The sequence below is a fragment of the Daktulosphaira vitifoliae genome, unplaced genomic scaffold (genome assembly GCF_025091365.1).
Source record: "Daktulosphaira vitifoliae isolate Bord-2020 unplaced genomic scaffold, ASM2509136v1 Scaffold_3, whole genome shotgun sequence".
Taxonomy (NCBI): Eukaryota; Metazoa; Arthropoda; class Insecta; order Hemiptera; family Phylloxeridae; genus Daktulosphaira; species Daktulosphaira vitifoliae.
In genome coordinates, this window is record NW_026099574.1 from 3,964,449 (window position 1) to 3,984,135 (window position 19,687).

The 19,687-nt window shown below is 28.1% G+C and overlaps 2 protein-coding genes across 3 annotated transcripts in view; one reads left to right on the forward strand and one right to left on the reverse strand.

The window, feature by feature from the left end:
- Positions 1-17,299, reverse strand: part of LOC126901387 (dedicator of cytokinesis protein 3) — a 20,108-nt gene extending 2,809 nt beyond the window's left edge. Inside the window, exons 1-23 of one of the 2 annotated variants that reach the window (XM_050677801.1) lie at positions 16,943-17,299; positions 16,751-16,834; positions 16,640-16,680; positions 16,522-16,577; positions 16,355-16,451; positions 14,675-14,823; positions 5,509-5,593; positions 5,409-5,444; positions 5,197-5,345; positions 5,050-5,131; positions 4,262-4,991; positions 3,905-4,186; positions 3,552-3,843; positions 3,227-3,470; positions 2,973-3,162; positions 2,666-2,916; positions 2,148-2,583; positions 1,840-2,074; positions 1,742-1,759; positions 1,137-1,548; positions 859-1,053; positions 643-784; positions 55-578 (exon numbers count right to left, since the gene is read on the reverse strand). In XM_050677801.1, the coding sequence (XP_050533758.1) occupies positions 55-578; positions 643-784; positions 859-1,053; positions 1,137-1,548; positions 1,742-1,759; positions 1,840-2,074; positions 2,148-2,583; positions 2,666-2,916; positions 2,973-3,162; positions 3,227-3,470; positions 3,552-3,843; positions 3,905-4,186; positions 4,262-4,991; positions 5,050-5,131; positions 5,197-5,345; positions 5,409-5,444; positions 5,509-5,593; positions 14,675-14,823; positions 16,355-16,451; positions 16,522-16,577; positions 16,640-16,680; positions 16,751-16,834; positions 16,943-16,979 (4,767 nt within the window). In that variant the 5' untranslated portion in view covers positions 16,980-17,299. The remainder of the gene's footprint in view (positions 1-54; positions 579-642; positions 785-858; positions 1,054-1,136; positions 1,549-1,741; positions 1,760-1,839; positions 2,075-2,147; positions 2,584-2,665; positions 2,917-2,972; positions 3,163-3,226; positions 3,471-3,551; positions 3,844-3,904; positions 4,187-4,261; positions 4,992-5,049; positions 5,132-5,196; positions 5,346-5,408; positions 5,445-5,508; positions 5,594-14,674; positions 14,824-16,354; positions 16,452-16,521; positions 16,578-16,639; positions 16,681-16,750; positions 16,835-16,942) is intronic. The other variant, XM_050677802.1, reaches the window with a different exon arrangement.
- On the forward strand, positions 9,215-12,580 carry LOC126901392 (innexin inx3). The gene is made up of 5 exons (XM_050677808.1): positions 9,215-9,395; positions 10,225-10,404; positions 10,771-11,183; positions 11,245-11,661; positions 12,045-12,580. Exons 2-5 carry the CDS (start codon positions 10,242-10,244, stop codon positions 12,231-12,233), a joined length of 1,182 nt encoding a protein of 393 aa, XP_050533765.1. The 5' UTR covers positions 9,215-9,395; positions 10,225-10,241; the 3' UTR covers positions 12,234-12,580.
- Positions 17,300-19,687: the final 2,388 nt, after the last annotated feature.

A 19,687-nucleotide genomic window follows, 5' to 3' on the forward strand; every position in this document is an offset into this window, starting at 1 on the left:
AAAAAAAAAATAGTTACCAATATATTATTATAATGGATATAAATTCTGTTCTACCTGGCGATTAATGGATGAACTTAATTGTAAAACATATGAGTAGTATTGTGGGTTGTTTTGAACAAAGTCTTGAGAAAAAAAAGCTGACTGATACTTGGATATACCACCCATGACATTGGCATCTATTGTTCCTTGTAGTCTCATACTTAAAGGATTTATATTTTTTTTAGGTTCATTAGTGTATTGATTAATTAGACGTTTCAAATCTTTATTGACAGTTTCAACAGTTTCACAAGCAAATTTGACAGGTGGAACTTCCTCAGTAGTAGTATTAACTACTTCAAACCAACGTAAAATGCCTGGCAAACGATCACTTATAACTAAAATGGTGCGCTCTAGCCAAAGGCTTTTGAATTCATTTACTCGATCTACTAGCCCTTTATGCATAGGTCGATCTAATTGAAAAGTACACACATCATTAACTTCATAAAAGCGACCCACTTTTTCTGGCACCATGGCTAGTGGTGTGTCAGATGATGGTGGACCAATATCTGGATAAGGTTTAACATTACATATTTGAATATCTGTAAAATATAAAAGTTATAATTAATTTTTTTGTTTAATTAAAAAAATATATTAATTTGTTACATTGAGCATCAGACTGAAGTATATTTTGTGATGGCGGAGTATTTTTGGTCAGTAGTTGGGCTGTTGGAAATTCTGTTTGTAATCTTTGAGTAAAAGTTTCCATATGTTCATACTCTAGACCTCGGTAAACAAATATTTTGTTCTATAATTTAAAAAAAAACTAGATGAGTTAATTACATTTAATATATAGATATATTTTTTGTGCAATTGACTTACCCTAACAAATAGAGGAAAACCTTGTCCATAAAAACCAACACGAAAGTATTCTGACTCGGGACGCAACTGTGTAAGAATATTATCACAGAATTTCGCTTGCATTTTTAACACAGCACTCAACCGTGTATAATCAAACAAGTGTTTTTCATAAAAATCTGCTAATTCTTTAAGTAATGGTAATCCTTTTTCCCAACACTACAAATAACAAAAAATGATTAATCATTTTACTAACAAATTTTAAATATATAGCAATAAATATTCTTCATAAATTGACTTACTTTTCCTCGATCAAAATATTGAATTATTTCATGGTACAACTGCTCTTTTCTTTGCCACTGGCACACATTTGTCATTGGATCACCTTGTAATAATGGGCCATCTGTCCATGATAGCTGATCAGCATATAATTTTAATGTAAATCCTGCTTCAGTGAAGTTATCAGCTGACACATGTAAGTCATGTAGCTTATAGATATATCTCAGGTACATTTCTTTTCTATCAATTTCATTCTTGTAAAAATTTAAAAGATTTACAGTACATGACATTCTTTTATCCCTATTGTCATCACCACGCATTACACTTCTATAATCAAGTAGTCTTTCCAATAACCTAGTAACTGAATGAATGAAAGCAGAGCCTGTTTCTTGCCAACTGCCATCTTGTTCTTCTTGATGTACTTTTTCAAGTAAACTAATAGAATATTAAATAGGTTAAATAAATTCAATGGTAAATAGTATATGAATAATTAAAAGAATGTAAACCACACACAATTAAATTCAGAAAACATTTAGGTATAATTAGAATATTATAGAAAAAGTAGTGTATATGAAAGCAGTGGTTATCTATAATTAGTAACTACATAAAATATTATATTTTGACTTACACAATACTTAAGTTCTCCCTTTAGGCAGCATAAAAATAATATTAGTATATTTTTTTAAGGTATTAGTAAAAAAAATATTTTTTCTAAAGATATCTTACATTGTGTTAAAAAGTTGTCTGTATTCATCATCACCTTTATTTTCACTAATCAAATAATCTAATTTATCTATAAGCTCTGATTCCACTTCTTTAAAATTCCCACGTGCTCTCTGTTCACATTCCATCATATCAAAAAATATATGCAAAGTTGCTTTACGTAATTCTGCTTCCGGTACTAATGTTACTTTTAAAAATGGACCAACCATGGATGGTATGAAATTTATTTTGTGGTCTCCTATATAAGATAATATTAAATAATTAATCAAACTACTAACTATCATAAAAGTACTTTTTAAAATAAATATTACCTAATTTAGACCAAACAGACAAAATTTGATACCCCATTAGCACTCTCATATCACCATACTTTTCAATTATTTTATTTCTTTTGACATTAGTGAAAGTCTCCAATTGAAGTGCAGGTTGAGTAAGAAATGCTACAGCCAATTTAAAATAAGTCGACCATACTTGATAATCAAAATGAGGCCATGTTTCCAAAAAACAAAATACTAATGGTTGTGACAGCTGTTGCAAAGCTGCTAAAATGACATTATTTGTAGTCATTTTCATGACCATCCAGTCTGAAGGAAACACATCATGTTTAATTAAATGCCTAAACAACAAGAATGCTCTCAACAAAAAATCTTTTAGTGGTTTTCGATCACCAAGTTCTTCCCAAAGTCTTTTGTAATGATATTCATCAAGTAGTTGTAGAAGTGAAACCAAACAAGCAACCATATTGGCCTTAAAAATGATTAATTTTAATTTAAAAAAACAATAAAGACACAATATTAGATCAAGTATTTTTTTTTTTTTTAATACAAACCAAAACTGAGACCATTCTATCTATGACAATTAAAGAAGTCTCAATCAACATATCTAGTGTGCTAAGTGTTAATATTTCTAAGTCTCGTCTAGAGCAAATATTAACTTTTCCACTATCGTGTAATCTATTTTGATGAAAAACAAATGTCAATATATCTCCTAGGATATCTGTGCATAACTGAATTTCTTCTTTAGCACTAATATGATGACGAAGATGTTTACATATGGTAATAAGTAATAAATTTCTTGCTTCTAAAATTTAATTAATTAGCATTATTTAAATGGCTACATTATAACTACTAACTTACCGTCATCTTTGAAAACTTTTCCAGCCACTAAATCTCTGATTGCACATAATTTAGCTTGAGTTAATGGTGTAGGTAAATCCCGTGAAGGTAAACAATCCAACATTGATACACTAAGTTTAGCTACTTCAATTATAGGTATTACTTGGACCAACTGATCAAACACAGCACTGGAACTTTGTAAAAGAGCAATCTAAAATAATTAATCACATATGTTAGTTAAAAAAGAAAAATCATAATAAGATATTTGTATGCACTTGTGTAGGTAATATCATTTCAAATGATGAGCAAAGCATTTTATCTAATGAAGCAAAAACACGATGAACATCGTATCGAAAACTGTCTTCAAATTGACCACCTGTAGCCTGAGAGAACAACAAACGTGACTGGATGACAAATTTAAAAATATATTCTAAAGACCGAAAACATTTTTGAATTGGTTCTTGTCTATCTGTAGACATGACTAGTTCTGCACAATGTTGAACACTACTTAGTAAACCTCTAACAGTTAGGAAAAGAATTAATAAACAATTTATGACATCTTAAGGTGCAAACATACACATGATCAACTAAAAAACTTACTTGTAGACCAAAGCTGCAGCAAAATGTTCTTGAATATAGGCATTCATTACTGGTTTGAAATGTTCAAATTTGCTATCATACAGTAAACTAAATATACTGACAAGTACATGAAATACGAGTCCAGAATGAACCGTCGAATTTCCATCGTCTGTAGAAAACATAGAAAACAGAGCATCCAAAACATCTTGTAAGAACTTAACCAGCTCTTCTCCGTCTAAGCGTAATGCCCGAGTGAGCGCCTCTTGAATCCGATGAGGGTGTTCTTTCCATTGAAGTAATGACAACAAATCAACTAAAAAAACCGATTTCATGAATAAATTACTAATAGGCCATAAATTATTGTTATTAAATACCATTTTGTGTGAGCTTTGTAGAGCACAATAATGTTCTTATAGTCATTATCTCTTTATGGCTGCATGTAAATACTGATCCAGGTTCAGGTATGCTATTCCATGTTGTAGCTTCGCGTACATTAGCAGCTAAACTCAAGTAATCTACAGGTCGAAGTTTGGTACGTTCATCACATCTATAAATGAATAACTCGTGTAAACCGTCTTGAAGTGTAGCCTCTTCAGGCTCCATTAACCTCGCAAATGATATACCAAAAAGTTTTTTATTATCTGCTTTATCTCGAGCTAAAAAAAATTCATAAAAAGAACAATTAAAAAGAAATTTGAAATTTATTTATGGACAAAAAATAAATAACTTACTTGAACAATGCCGATATTCAAAACGAATGTGGGCGATATTATATTTTTCAATTGGTACAGCCAATCGTACGGTTTCGCCCCAACAAGGAGCGTTATGATGATATATAATCATTGACCGGTATTCGGTAGAGGAGTCTGTACCAGAAGCACCCCATAAACAATTGGGTACTATATTGCCTTCATAGTCTAAAACGACAACAGTGACTTCGATGTTTTTTCCAGTAGACTTGCCACCTTTTTCAAATTCGCCACGCTCAAGAGTTAGATATAGATCGTTGCGTACATATCCAGGCATTATAACGTCTGGAAAGCCCATTTTCTTGGTGGTCGATACGTTTTTGAAAGCTAAAGGATTCTCTTCACGTATACAACGTAATTCGCCATTCAATATTCTTAGGGATATGACTATACCATAGTTGGGATGACTAGACAGTGGACTATACTTATTGTTTTGTTTGCGTATTAATGTATCGTGGAGCTGGCAAAAATCTTTTTCGTCAGATTGAAACACGCGAAATGTGAACTCTTTCTCCTCAAATGATGCTGAAGTCAAGAACTCACTTATACTCAAAACTGCCACTCCTAAAGGACGTTTAAAGTGAGATACTGGTGGTATTGATGCAGACGATATAGAAACTTTTTTTGAAGACTCGGAGTACACCATTTTTCCAAAACGCATTACGTGTGCCACTATATACAGATCTCGAGCTAAGTCTTGTAATCCTAAATCCTGTTTGAAATCAAAGTAATTACTTTACATTCACAGCCATATGATAAAAATAACTCACAGTAAATATTGTACAATTATTGTGCAACTTTTCTATGTAATTTGAAAAACCTTCTTTTGAAATTTTTACCAAAAATCTCTCACTGGAAAATATTAACATCAATTTTACTAAACGCAATAGAAATATTTTGACTGTTTCAAAAATTACCTGATATACTTGAAATTTTTAGCGTCATACAAAGAAAAATACACTTCAGTTTCTTCTCCAGTGTGATAACCAAAATCACGCATGCACATGAACATATGACGAGTGTGTATTTTGGATACTCCTTTAGGTCTTCTTATAGTACCCCTCGCCTAAATTTTAAACAAAAATGTTAAGTATTTCAATTAATTTTAAGCCAAAATTTTAATACTTACTGAAACGCCTTGAATGTTATCCGAACTTTTAACGTGCTAAAAATATTAAAATAAAACTTATATTTTTTATATTATCTAAGTAATTAATTTTTATACATACAACTTTAAACAGTTCTACGGCACTCATAGTAGCCGGATCGACCATTTCTGCACTACATCTCGGAACTAAATCCAATCCAAGTTTTCTAAATAAATAATTATACATTTTTTAAATCAATTAATTAAAATGTATAAAAGTATTTTGGCATGTATTATTTTTTATTTTTATACATTACAGGGGCGGATAGGGGTTTTTTACTTTTCTGGAGATTTGAATGAGGCCTCTTTCACCGAAATTTATAAAAAATGCCACTTGCAGTTTATTTTAATTATACCTACACATTTTAAATAGATATAAAACATATTTTTTATTAAAATTATTTTTTATTCTTGATCATTTATAGAAGAAAGAAATAGAAAAGTCTAAGATTCGTTTATTCAAAGTTTATGTAACAACAATTCTAGAATAGTTAAAATAAATAGTTTTATCAAGATATTTTATGCATATTTATATCGCGTCATCAAGAATTGTTTTACACAATTATGATACCACAAAGTACAAATAATTTCTTCATAACATATCTTTATTTGAACTTTACTGAAAACTTAAATTATTATTGTTATAATTAAAGAACAAAGACATATATAGTTTCTGTTTGGCAAAAATGAAATATCTCATGGTAAACTCCTCATTAAAATACTGCATTCACGAATATACAATATGTTTGCCTGAGTTAATTTTTTTGCAATTTTAACTAAACTATAGCTTAACTTAAATGTAAAAACTATTATATGTCTTATCTTCACTGTAAACAGTGATTGTTATAACAAATAACGATAACTGGTTTATCGTATAAAATGTTTTTCAAACAGGAGCTCCATGGAATAACCGTATCACAATGTTTATTTATTAGGTAGATCGCATATACATAGTTAAACTTCTATCGTCGTGGCATTAGTGACACTGTGATAAAACAAAGTCCACGTAAGTAAAGTATAAAGAGTGTACTTGTAGTCATGTTCATAACGTAATGAAACAGCAATATAGCTGTCAATGAGTCATTTCAATGCCAAAATTCTGTCGTTCATTTTAATAAATTCCAATTATAAATACGCCCTATTTAGAGTATAAATGATCATTTTAATTGTAATATTCAGACGTGTAACTAAAACTGAACAAGAGTTCTTAGTTATTAGTCAAATTATTTTTCTATTTATCATTCATAAAAGAAACCATAAAGTGTTTTTCTTTTTTAATATTTTAAATATTATTAATATTTTTTTTAACATTTACAATAATATTTGCAAAATTTTTGATCTTTGCCTTTTAATGAAATATAACATATTATTTAATTGCAACATTAGCAGACCACGTTTAACAGAGGAAACTTATAACAATTTTTATTCAGTTAAATTAATGGAAACGGAAACTGAATAATCAGAATTGTGATTATTTCAACTGCGTCGGATAAAAATAAATTTAATCGCAGAATATTAAAAAAGAAAAAAACCATATAACAAGTTTATTGCTCAAAATATGTAAACGTGTTTTTTTAAATTAAATATTAAGAAAATAATAAAAATAAAATTTGGGGGGACACAATAGACTATTCGTAAAGATTCTAGAAAAAATTATTTCGGGTTAAAGATATTTTATAAAATAAAATAAAATTTCAATTAAAATAACTTAAACACATTAATTATAAATTATAAGTAATAAAAATATGATTAAAAGTTTTAATAAAATTTTCAGTAAACTAAATGATAAATAAGTTATATATCCTTAAATACAATTTATTTTACATAAAATGTGTTATATTACTGTATATTATTATTAGCATCAAACAATTCGTATTGGTTATAACATTGATAATAATTTAATCTTGTGTAATTTTTAGTTATAGTCAATGGCAATACTATGTTGATATAAAAATATTTTATGATCTTTTTATCATCTTCATAGTTAAATAAAAGTCACTAAAAGTGTTTTGTATTATTATCCGTTTTGATATTTATTCATTGAATTTTTTTTTGGTCTATTTCAGGTGGGCATAAAAAAGTTAATGGGAGCTGAGTTAACTTCTATTATAAATTTCAAAATATGCCCCTGGTTACAGTTTTAGTTAATTGTACAACATGGTATATATATTGTAATGTTTTTAAAAATATTTGTAGTATAACTAGTTTTCTAAATTTGTCTTTTTTCACTCTATAATAATTATCGATTATTGTAGCCTTTGGGTTCAATACAGTTGAACAAGCTAACATCTACTAAGTAAACATATTTTTAAAACGAGCGCAAATTAAATCTTTATCATTTGATTACGGTATTACTGTTAACAAGAAAAGTCGACACTTGAGAATTTGTTGAAGTAGGTAAATAAATAAACGTTTCACAGATTTAATATATATAATTTAACAAAATATAATTATAAGTTTTGTAACTCTTACAATTGTCAATAGTTTTTTTTTTTAAAGTTACATAATTTTTCATTATTATTTTTTTTTATCGAATTAATATTATTTGAGAATCCTCAATTATAACAATATTAGATTCGTATACAAAAACGGTTTAAATACTTCCAAATGTCATGTACTCAAAAATATTTTTTAGACAATCCTATGAATAATAAGTACTATTCAGTTTTTGGCACGTTTCCAAAATATTTTGAAGTATTCTAATGACTTTTTTTTATAACTACGTTAAAAAGTAGTTTTAAATTGTTTAAGACATACAATCAATATTAATGATCCAACAAGAAACAATACGAGATTTTAGATCATATATATAATATAAAAATTTAATAAAACTATAATTAAATAATGTATAGAATTTAAATAGATTAGAAAAATCAAATGAATTGTGATACATCTAAATTATTTTCGAATTATTATATGTACATGTTTCATGTGGTAAATAAACGGTAGCAAAAATTTAACAAAAAAACATGATTACTAAATAGTTGTCAAACACATTAGTATAATTAGCGATAGTCATTGTAAGATAATTAAAATTTGAATGGACCCAAAACAGATGAATGGGCGAGGTAATGACTTCCTTTTTTTAGCTTCGATGCGAAACTGAGAAAGTATTTTACTTATTATTTAAGCAATGTTTTTATATAGCTATATATTTCTACCAATATATTATCAACGTTTTTATAGGTCTAAGATTTGAGTAAAAAAATGATGGGAAATTTTTTTCATAATATTTTATTCTCAGCAATTCAGTTCACATGCTCTTTCAAGCTGTTACTGTCTCGCGTCGCCCACAGACTTAAAAGGAAATGCAAACATTCATTGTAGTCTATAAGATACGGCATGAATGAATGATATATAAGCCACGACAGAACATTCCGGAGCTGACACCACGCAACCACTATTTAAGGTACTTGACTATCCAGCCACAGACATGCGCGACCAAGCGGATGAATTTTTTTACTTTTTATTTTTAAAACGATTTTAAAATTCTTAAAATAAGAATCAACTGATTATTCGATTGTAAACAAAAATCATCACTTAGGCAAGACAACGAAGAGCTGCAACAACGGCAAATCTCAGTTGATCTTTGTGGTAGACAACAAAGACCGTGTCGCCGGTACGCTCTGTATAACAATCCACTGGGATTCCCACATAACACCGGTTCTCAGCGTACAGGGCGACTGCATGTGACTAACTCGACCAAACCACCGCACCGTTTAACACCACTACCAACACTTCTACCCCCACCACCATAAACTATCAGTCCGTATTAAACACAAATTCAACATGAGTAGTCGGTGCTAGTAATAGTAGTAACAACAACGATTGTGCCGATTACACCGACGAGGCGCGTACTAGCGCTAATTCATAAATGAACGAAAACATTTTTTAACCGCAGTTTTTAGTGATTTTGAATTCGTCTGATTTTCGCAATATCATCAAAAACCACTACTGTTTAAAAGACTGGTACGTTGTAGTCAATTAAAATAATAAATCCTTTATAAAACGTTTCTCGAATGGGTTTTTTTTTTCAAGTTTCAACATGTATAATTTTAGAGATTTCTATGTATGTCACGTTAAAAATTATTACTATTCTTAGTATTACATTAAAAAATATTACAGTCATTGTTCGTAATCGCTCAAAACACCTGTTGGCACACTATTTATCCCACTGCACTGGCGCCGTGTTACGCGTTCACAAACATTCGCACATGGTTTTTGCTTCCACATCAAGTTTCTTTTTTATTATTTTCGCTAATTGTGATTATTCATGCTTTTATCATTATTATTTACTGTAATTCCGATGACCTTTCTTAAATATCAAATCCTCGATGCTCTCGTTCGGTTCGTAGAAAATCAAGAAATTAAATTATTATTTACTTCTGTTCGATGAGAATTATAACTGATCAGCGAGATTGAAATGAGTCATTTATATGCATAATTTTATTTCCCCGAAGAGAGGAAAAAACGCAGAATTACGTGCTAGGTACAACTATGCGCCTGCTAGTGTATGCGTGCCACCAGGTTGGAAAACCAGTTTCTGAGTGTAATAATAAGACAGAAGACTGTGGCATTCGCTGACTGAGAAGGCGACCCGGGTCGAAGAGCAAGGTGGGAGAACTGGCAACGCAGTATGAGGCTGTTGACATCGGAACCAAGGAATTGTGATACCTGTTGCCGTGCTCTAATCCGGGCTGCCCGTATTTTCCCTATATAATATTTTGTTTATTCGGCAGCGATATTTCCAATCTGACACCATTGTTGATATATAATAATAATAATATTATTATTGTAGATCACTGACAGACGACAATGGCAATATTAGCGTTGCTGTCGGCTTTGGCCGGCTTCATTAAGGTGCGTTACCTGGTAGACAAGGCCAACATAGACAATTTCGTGTTCCGAGCTCACTACAGGTTGACAACAGCGATATTGTTTGCCTGTTGCATATTGGTCACGGCGAGTAATTTAATCGGTGAGTAGAATTATAATTTATATTTTGATGTCTGCAAACCAAAAAACATCTTGTACACAATAAGTGGTCTGAGTGAACGCAGCTTTATTGTTGTTGTAATAAACCAAGCAATTCCTTTTAATTGACCCTGGACCTACATTATTATGACGAGCATGCGGACGAGTTGACATTTAGGATAGCAGTTCCTTAACACATTTCATTAATTCAAGCAAATTAAACACAATGAATTACGAACAATCAAATAATAAGTGTTGAATAATATATAAAACATTATCTAAAATTTTTTTTACATAAGTAACATTCAAAAATGACTTAAAATATATCATTAATGATACCTATAATATTCTTAAATAAACTAATTTTCAGGTGATCCAATTTCATGTATAACAGATGGTGCTATTCCTGAACACGTCATTAATACTTTTTGCTGGATTACCCATACATTTACATTGCCAGACGAACTTGGAAAAGGTATAGGAACACATGTAGCCCACCCTGGTGTATCAAGCTATGTAGACAAACAAAATAAAGTGCGGTACCACTCATATTACCAATGGGTACCGTTTATGTTGTTTTTCCAAGGTATCCTCTTTTATGTACCACATTGGCTGTGGAAAAACTGGGAAGAAGGTAAAATTCGTTTGATTACTGATGGTGTTCGTGGCACTACGATTGGACACACCGAAGAAAGACAAAATCGTCAAAAACAATTAGTGCAATATCTAATTGACACTTTACACATGCATAATGTATATGCATCCGGTTATTTCTTGTGTGAGGTATTTATTAAATTTGTAACATTTTTATTCAATTAGCTTAAATGAAACAAATTTATTTTAGATTTTCAACTTATTAAATGTGATTGGAAATATGTTCCTGATTGATAGTTTCTTAGGTGGGGAGTTCTTTACTTATGGAACAAAAGTCTTAGAGCTTAGTAATATGGACCAAGAAAATCGATATGATCCCATGGTTGCAGTTTTTCCAAGAGTCACTAAGTGTACATTCCATAAGTTTGGTCCTTCTGGTACTATTCAAGCCCATGATGCTCTCTGTGTATTGGCTTTGAATATTTTGAATGAAAAAATTTACATCTTTCTGTGGTTTTGGTTCATTATGCTAACTATTATGTCAGGTTTTGCATTAGCATACAGTATTGCTGTTATAACTCTACCTTCAATCAGAGAAACAATATTAATCCGTCGTTTCAAATTTGGTACTCCTCAAACTGTATCAGCACTTATAAGAAAAACACAGGTAAAGTTAAAACTTCATAATTATTTTATTGTCTATAAATTTACAAAATTAAAAAATACTTTTATGTCTTGTCATTATAATTTTTTTTATATGATTTAATTTAATTTACATATCTGATACAAATACGTAATCCATCTTAATTTCACAATATTAATCATTTTTAATTTTTTGCTGCAAGAAAGACCAAAATAAAAATTGCTTTTATTTATATTTAGAATTAACATACTATTTTTCTCATATTTATTATGCATAAAATTTCAAAAATTCTTAATAACAATTCATTAATATAGAAAGTTCAATTCATATACATTTTAGTTAATTATCATTTTAATTTAAATGGTTCTTATTCAATCAATACAATTTTGAACCTTATTTTTTTCCAGGTTGGTGATTTCTTGCTACTGCATTTGTTAGGCCAGAATATGAATATGTTACAATTTACCGATGTTTTAAATGAGCTTAGTGAGCGTTTACACCTTGGCAATAATTTACCAACGGCTCCTTCAACATTAGAGCTGTCTCCTATCTATCCTTCGGATAAATTAAGACTTCATAAAGAAACAGAAGCATAATCATAAAAACCTTAAACAAATGTTTCTTATTTTTCCTTGATAAACATTTTGTAATTGACATTATTGAAATCTCCTAGTTGTGTGTTCATCAAAATTCTTCATATAATAATTTATGCAACATTCCATTTATATTAGATATTATTGAACGTACATAATTAATGTATCAATAATTGTTTTTGTTTTTAAACATAGAGTAATTCATTAGTTTCAATGTGGATTTGTTAATTTAACAATAAGTTATAAACAATTGACCTTGTTCATAAACAATTTTATGATAGTAAAATATGTAAATATACTAAAATTTAAATTGTATGTTTTTTTAATTTTTATATTTGAAACCTGTAAGTTCTCAAAATTTTCATTTAATCATTGTTGTATTACATTAAACTAGTTTTACCATTGTAAAAAGAAATATTTAAATATAAATTTGATCATCACCAATTAGTGTTTGTCACTAAAATTTATGTTAGATAATAAAATTATTATTTATTTATTATTATTATTATTATTATATTAAATTAATTTGTATGTCATAAATATAAACTGAAATATTCTAATTTAACACTTAAGTAATAAAATTGTAATTAATTGTGATAAAATTTTTTTTGTCCCTAAAATAATTTGATTAAATATAATAGAAATATATTTTAATTAAAATGTTGTTTTATTTTCTTAATGTAAATTAAATATTTAAGATAAATTAGCAATAATTATAGTGTATAAAGTTTCAAACAGCTCAAATAGAATATGAATAAAGCCAGAATGGGATGAAATAAATTTGTAACTGTTTTAATTATGAAAATTTTTAGGAACAATGAATTGATTGATTTTACAAATAATTAAAAATACTAGATTACCAGAGGTTATTTGCAGTGGTGTATCTAGAGGGCTTATAAGGTTAAGCCCCAATTGAACTTACAGAACTAATACTTCATTTCAGGTAAAAGAGTAAAAAAAACTAAATACAGTGAAGTCAGGATGTGGCATAGTTGGGCAAGTATAGATTGATATATGACAGTGATTTGCATCACTATCACAAAACTTTAAAATTCAATAGGTTAATTTGTATTTGGAAGTATTTACTAGCACAAAAAACAAAAAATAGAAGAGAATTAAAAATAATAGTGTAGTTTTTCCCTTTATTAGCTAATTTTACACAGAACACTCAATTAGTTTGTTTTTTCTTTTTGTTATCATGTAATATTTCTTAAAATCAATAATTCGACAAACATTTTCAGAAGTTCCAAAATATTTTAAAATATTTGAGTAGATAAAATATTACTGATATATGGAGTGGTATTCAAAATCTTCTTGCACTTAGATTTTTTATTGGATTTAAAAAAAATGTCATATCACAAGAAATACAATTGTTTATTAATAAACTATTAGAATTTTGTTTAAATTCTTTTTTTTTTAAGATATCTTCTTCTTCTTCCTCGCCTTAATCCCAACTACTTGGGGTCGGCCACCCTTATCCTAAACTTCCACTTGATACATTCTCTACACTCACATCAGATGTCCTCATATCGCATTCAATAACATCTCTCCATCTCTTTTTTGATCTTCCTCTACCTCTTCTTCCTTCAACATCAATTTCCATAACTGTTCTTACGGCTTCTGATTCTTCTCTTCTCATAACATGACCAAACCACCTAAGTCTATTTTCTCTCATCTTATCCACAATTGACGCTACAGCTATACTCCCTCTAATATGCTAATTTCTTATCTTATCTTCTCTAGTCACTCCACTCATCCGTCTAAGCATTCTCATCTCTGCTACACTCATTCTCTGTTCTACTTTCTTATCAAATGCCCAACACTCTGAACCATACATCATAGCTGGTCTTACTACAGTCTTGTAGAATTTACCTTTCAACTTTTACCTTTTTTTTTTAAGTTATATTCATTTTAAATTATAAAATAAAATTCATATTTAGCCAGTTTCAACAATAATAATTTTTTGAAATATTTTCCCTAATAAAAAAATAATAGATTAAATAAAAAAAATTTCTGGTAGAATTATGGTGAATCAGGTGGAACTCTGGGTACATGCTTGTTCATAATAGCAAGGTGAGGGACTTTAGATTGATGAAAGTGCTAAATTTTTCACTTTTTTCATAATATTGTATGACCCATTGCAATGGGCCATACAATATTTAGTGCTATCACTGATAAAAATAATGATATTTAAGTATCATAATGTTTTAATCACCATAATATTCCTTCTGAATAAAAAGTCACCACGTAAAAAATTAATTTTGTAATTAGTTAATTTACTATTTATATTTTAAAATATTATTATTATTATTTATATATACTTGTAAAGGTTTTCTTATACATTTATTAAACTAAATATAATATTAATTATCAATGCATTGTTTAAATGTAAAAATACTAGAAGATTTTGATAAATTAATGTTAAAAAATTATTAATTATTTACCTGTTTCCCCAATCAATTTTGGCTGTTATTTTCAATTTTAATTCCTTTGTTTGATCTTGAGTTAATGTCCCTGTCAACAATTGCTTTCTCCAATCTAACAACTCTCGCATTACTTTTCGCAGAGTAATAAATTTATAAGTCTCTCGTTCCTAAAAATGTTTTAATTATTTTATTTAAAACAATAAACACATTTTTTCATTATTTTATTTTATTTATTTATGACCATTTTTATAATTTTAAATACTATAAACTAGTTGTGAAGTCAGGAGAACTATACCCTCTCGCTGAAAGTAATAATTTGAGAATGAAGTGTAAGCAAATAAAATTCTCAATAAAGACTTTTCATTTTTATTACCTTATTTTCCTCATCCAACAGTCATTATTAGGAATTCTGGATATGAACATGTTTAATTATTCTATGATTGGATACAATGGAAGTACTTATATGATTTAAAAGATCATATTATAATGTAACATTTAGAGTTTATAGTTTATAGTTTTTAAGTTTTATTTTATTTTTAACTCAATAGATTTAGTAATAAATTTATTTAATTATTTTAACTGTACATATATACAGAGTGATCAGTTTATCATAAACTACTCGATTATTTGCAAAATGAATATAATATTGGAAAAAAATTGTTTGATTTTTGGTTATATATATATTTTTTATTTATTAGCTATAAATTACTTTTTAGAATCATCCCTTATAAATTATAGAAATGTCAACTTTAATTTTTTAAATGACAACATACATAATCTGCTAGCTTTTTAATAGATAGTGAAGTAATTAAGAAAATGACTGATCAGAAACAATTTTTGGATATGTATTTTAAAATTTATTATCAATTTAAAGTAATGATTTGAGGTGAGGAATGGGTGCAGCTATTTTTTATCACTATTCATTTTTTAACTATACTTTTTTTACAGCCCATGGTATAAAAATGTGAATAATTACTGAAGTACTGGTCTAAAAGTTTTTATTGATCAGTTATGTTTTAATATATCTTTATCTATTAAATAAGCTAGTAAATTATGTACATTGTGATTGAAAAAATATTCTTGACACCTCTATAAAATATAAAGGATGATTCTAAAAAGTAATTTATAGGTAATATATAAAAAAATATATGTAACTAAAAATACCAAACATTCTCATTATAATTATTTTGCAAATATATATATATTTATAATACTTCTAATATAATTTTTAGATAAAATAATTATATAAATATATTACTAAATCTATCAAATTAAAAATAAAATCAGATAAGTAATCAAATGATTTATGATAAACCTATCACCCTACATATACACTGAATGATTCTTATAATACAAGCCATTTAATTTTATTTAAAATGATAGTTTTTTTTATGAATTCAATTTTTTATATTTATATATATCTGCTTAAAATATTTTTTTATATTCATATTTTATACTTTATAAATTAACTATATATTTTTTAAAATAACCTACATAATTAATTGGCTTATAAAATAGAAAATTTCTGTTGATAACAACTTTTATACCAATATTTCATATGTTATTATTATTTTAATATATATATATATATACAGGATGAATTTTAATGAATTTTAATTAATTTTAATCATTAATGTTTAATGATAAAAATAACAACACCTGCTTGTCATATATATATATAAATACCACATAACATACCACATATAATGATTTCCAGATACAATTCCAGTCACGTAATACTAAAGATACTTCTCTGACTACAGAATCTTCTAATGGAATAACAGTTTCAAAGTTCCTAAATTGTACAAACCAGCATATTATGACACAGAAAAACAAGATTTAAGACAAATTAATTTTAATTTTACCCTTCATTTTCAATACGGTAAGGTTTCAAATGGATATATGTAGATGGAAATATTCCCTAAAATAAAATAAAGAAATAACATATATTATTAAGTATTAGATTAAAACTACATTAATTACTTTTACAGATCGATTTTTGGTAACAAATCCTCTATACCACCCTAAATAAAAAATTAATGTACTATTAATGCTGTAATTTTCTTTGCTTTTAAATGAATATTATTAACTAACCAGTACACTGTTCAAGAATTTGTACGGTGTCTCCAATTTCAAGTTGTAATCCGTATAGATTATCGCCATGCCAATTATAGATAGCTAAATAATATTACATAAATTTCAGTAAAAAATTCAAAACATGAACGAAATTTTATATATTATATATACAATTGCATATATATATATATATATATAAGATTTACTTACCAACACCATATTTATTATTCTTTGTTGGAGCCCACATAATTTTATTTCACTAATTGCCTTCTATGTAATCATTAATTCATTGTATCGCCATAGACAATTTATAAAATTATTGTTAATTCTTATCCTTTATGTACTGTAAAGTAAATTAAGTTAGATTTTTACTTTTGTTTACATTTCACTTTTAATCGTTATCATATCCTGGAAGTGGAGCTGTAAAGATAACAATTTGTTGTTCTTTTTGTGATATGCATTAGTGCATGTTAAAATTCTCTTTGGAGTACTAATTGCTCATTAAATGGGTAAATTTTGCTACCCTATAAAATTGCCTTCTTTTAATTCAAATACTATTTTTTATTTAATCATATGTTCTTAGTAATATTGATATGTGTCTATTTGAACTTGAAAATAATACAAGTTTTCACTATATCAAACTACTAGAAGTGATAATATATACAATGATTTCCACTTCCTAGTTACTCTCTTCTGTATAAATTTAATATAAATTGTAGCTTTGATGCGAAGCTGAGAAAGTATTAATTTTACTACGATGTGTTTTTTTTTTGCCACATTTTCTCAGCTTTCATCGAACCGATTTCTTTCAACGATACATCAAAAGATCACATATCGTATCGAGTTGAAGACATTGCCATTAAACATTGAAAAAAAAAAATTCCCTACGATCAACCTTCTATGTGCAAATAGCCGTCATTGAAAATTATATTAAATATTTATTCATACAATACACTTGTATATCATAAAATTTGTATTCAGGATATAAATATGAAAATAGGAGTTCATTTTGCTTTTGGAATAATCCACCAATTTCTTTAAATTAAACACTACAGATTTGCATCAAAGCGTTCCTTATGATAGGGATTTTAATCACTGTCAGATATCAACTATACTTGTCCAGCTATGCCACGTCCACACGTGTTGTGACCCCACTATTCTACCGTTTTACTTTAATATTTGTCCAGAGAGTTTTTGTGAATCACATGCAAAACTGGATTAACTATGTTGATGTCAGGTAGTGGCATGGAAAGTGGATTTTTTCAGAGGGGTATTTTTAAACATTTTTTTCGCTTTTTGCATAAATATTGATGAGCAAAAATAAAAAGTTGGGTTAGTCATAAAAAATTAAAAAATGTCAATTTATAAATATAGAATATACATATTATACTGAAGAAAACCTTATAAACATATAATTCATTTAACAATACATAAATTGTCACGATTTAGTTCCTATTTTAACTCTAATTGATTATAGCTCTTACTATGACTTTAACGCTTTTTTCCTGAAATATCTAATGTAACTTCTTGTATCATAAATATTATAATTTATAGCTCAAGATTTTCAAAATTTAATTATTGTTTTATTCTTATATTAACATTTATAAAAGACAAACTTAGTCAAAATAATAAGCCAATATTTAACTAAAAAAATTAATACCTTTTCATCTTTGCATTGAAACTTAAAATATATACTTCATTATTTAATAAATTGGTTTAAGAATAGTTTTCCTAATACTTTTTTTTAAAGTATTACTGATTGATATTAAAATACATCGGCCTGTCGAAACTTAAGGGGTACGTGAACATTTTTGAGGGGATGAGGCCCCACCGGCGGCGTCGGCGATTTTAGAGGCCGGGGAGGGGGTTAATGAGTTAGTGTCATAAATTTCCCGGGCATAAACAGCACCGCGACTGCTTTCAGTTTATGAGCCCATAAAAAATTATTTAATGTGCTCGTTTAGTACACGCATAAACTATATCTCGCGTATCCATTCACACACACGTGCGCAAGTACATCACAAACGTCAAACTGTAACGCTTCAATGATTATCTGCGCTAATACAGAGATAATAACAACATTAGTCCCAGGAAATCTATTAATTGAATTTTTCTAAAAAATATAAAAAACTATGAGAACCTTTTGACTTTGTGAGGAATTAAATATCAGCTCATACACTGCGATAAGATTTTTAATGTTTGGATCAGTGGCGGCGCTAGGCGTGGGCGAAGTGGGCCATTGCCCACGGCCTCGCACCTCAAAGGGCCTCGCGTTCCAAAGGGACTTATAATTAACCATAGAAAAATATGGGAGAAGTATCTATACAAAAATTTTTGTATCCATGAAATTATTTTATTGTAAAAAAAAAATCATAAACATAAATCTTATATTTCGTCATATTTAGTCATTACTAAAAGTACCAGATCACACTATGCGTTTTGTCGGTTGCCGATCGGCAAACGACCGCGACTATTCTATAATTAACATATAAACCGCGTTATCGGGGCCAGACTGACCGATTCGGTGAACCGATTTTATCTAAACTCGATAACGTAATTTCATTTTGACAGTTGTTGTTAGTTCGATTGGTTGTGTTTTATCCTCGTTTCTGTATCGATCGATTACCGAAAATTATATTCAATTTAATAATATTTAACGACGCAAAAATCATACCACACGTACCTAAGATGGAAGTATAAAACTTTATTAATTGTGTTTACATTTTCCATTGTTTTTTTTTGTTTTATGATATTAGTTAAAAAATGATTTTATTATAATATGAAAATAACATAATCAGCATGGAAAACGATTTATTGTGACAGAATAGATATATAATAATAATTTTTTATAATAGGGAAGTATGGAAATAATATATTTTAGTATGTTGTATTGGAAATGTTAGTTAAAACTTTAAGAACTAGTAAATAATTGTAATTTGTAATTGAATATTATTT

Excerpts from the sequence above, each read along its gene's own strand:
- LOC126901392 (XM_050677808.1), top strand. The coding sequence starts at position 10,242 with ATGGCAATATTAGCGTTGCTGTCGGCTTTGGCCGGCTTCATTAAGGTG. Across the intron at positions 10,405-10,770 it reads CACGGCGAGTAATTTAATCG|GTGATCCAATTTCATGTATA; the intron begins GTGAGTAGAATT and ends ACTAATTTTCAG. Across the intron at positions 11,662-12,044 it reads CACTTATAAGAAAAACACAG|GTTGGTGATTTCTTGCTACT; the intron begins GTAAAGTTAAAA and ends ATTTTTTTCCAG.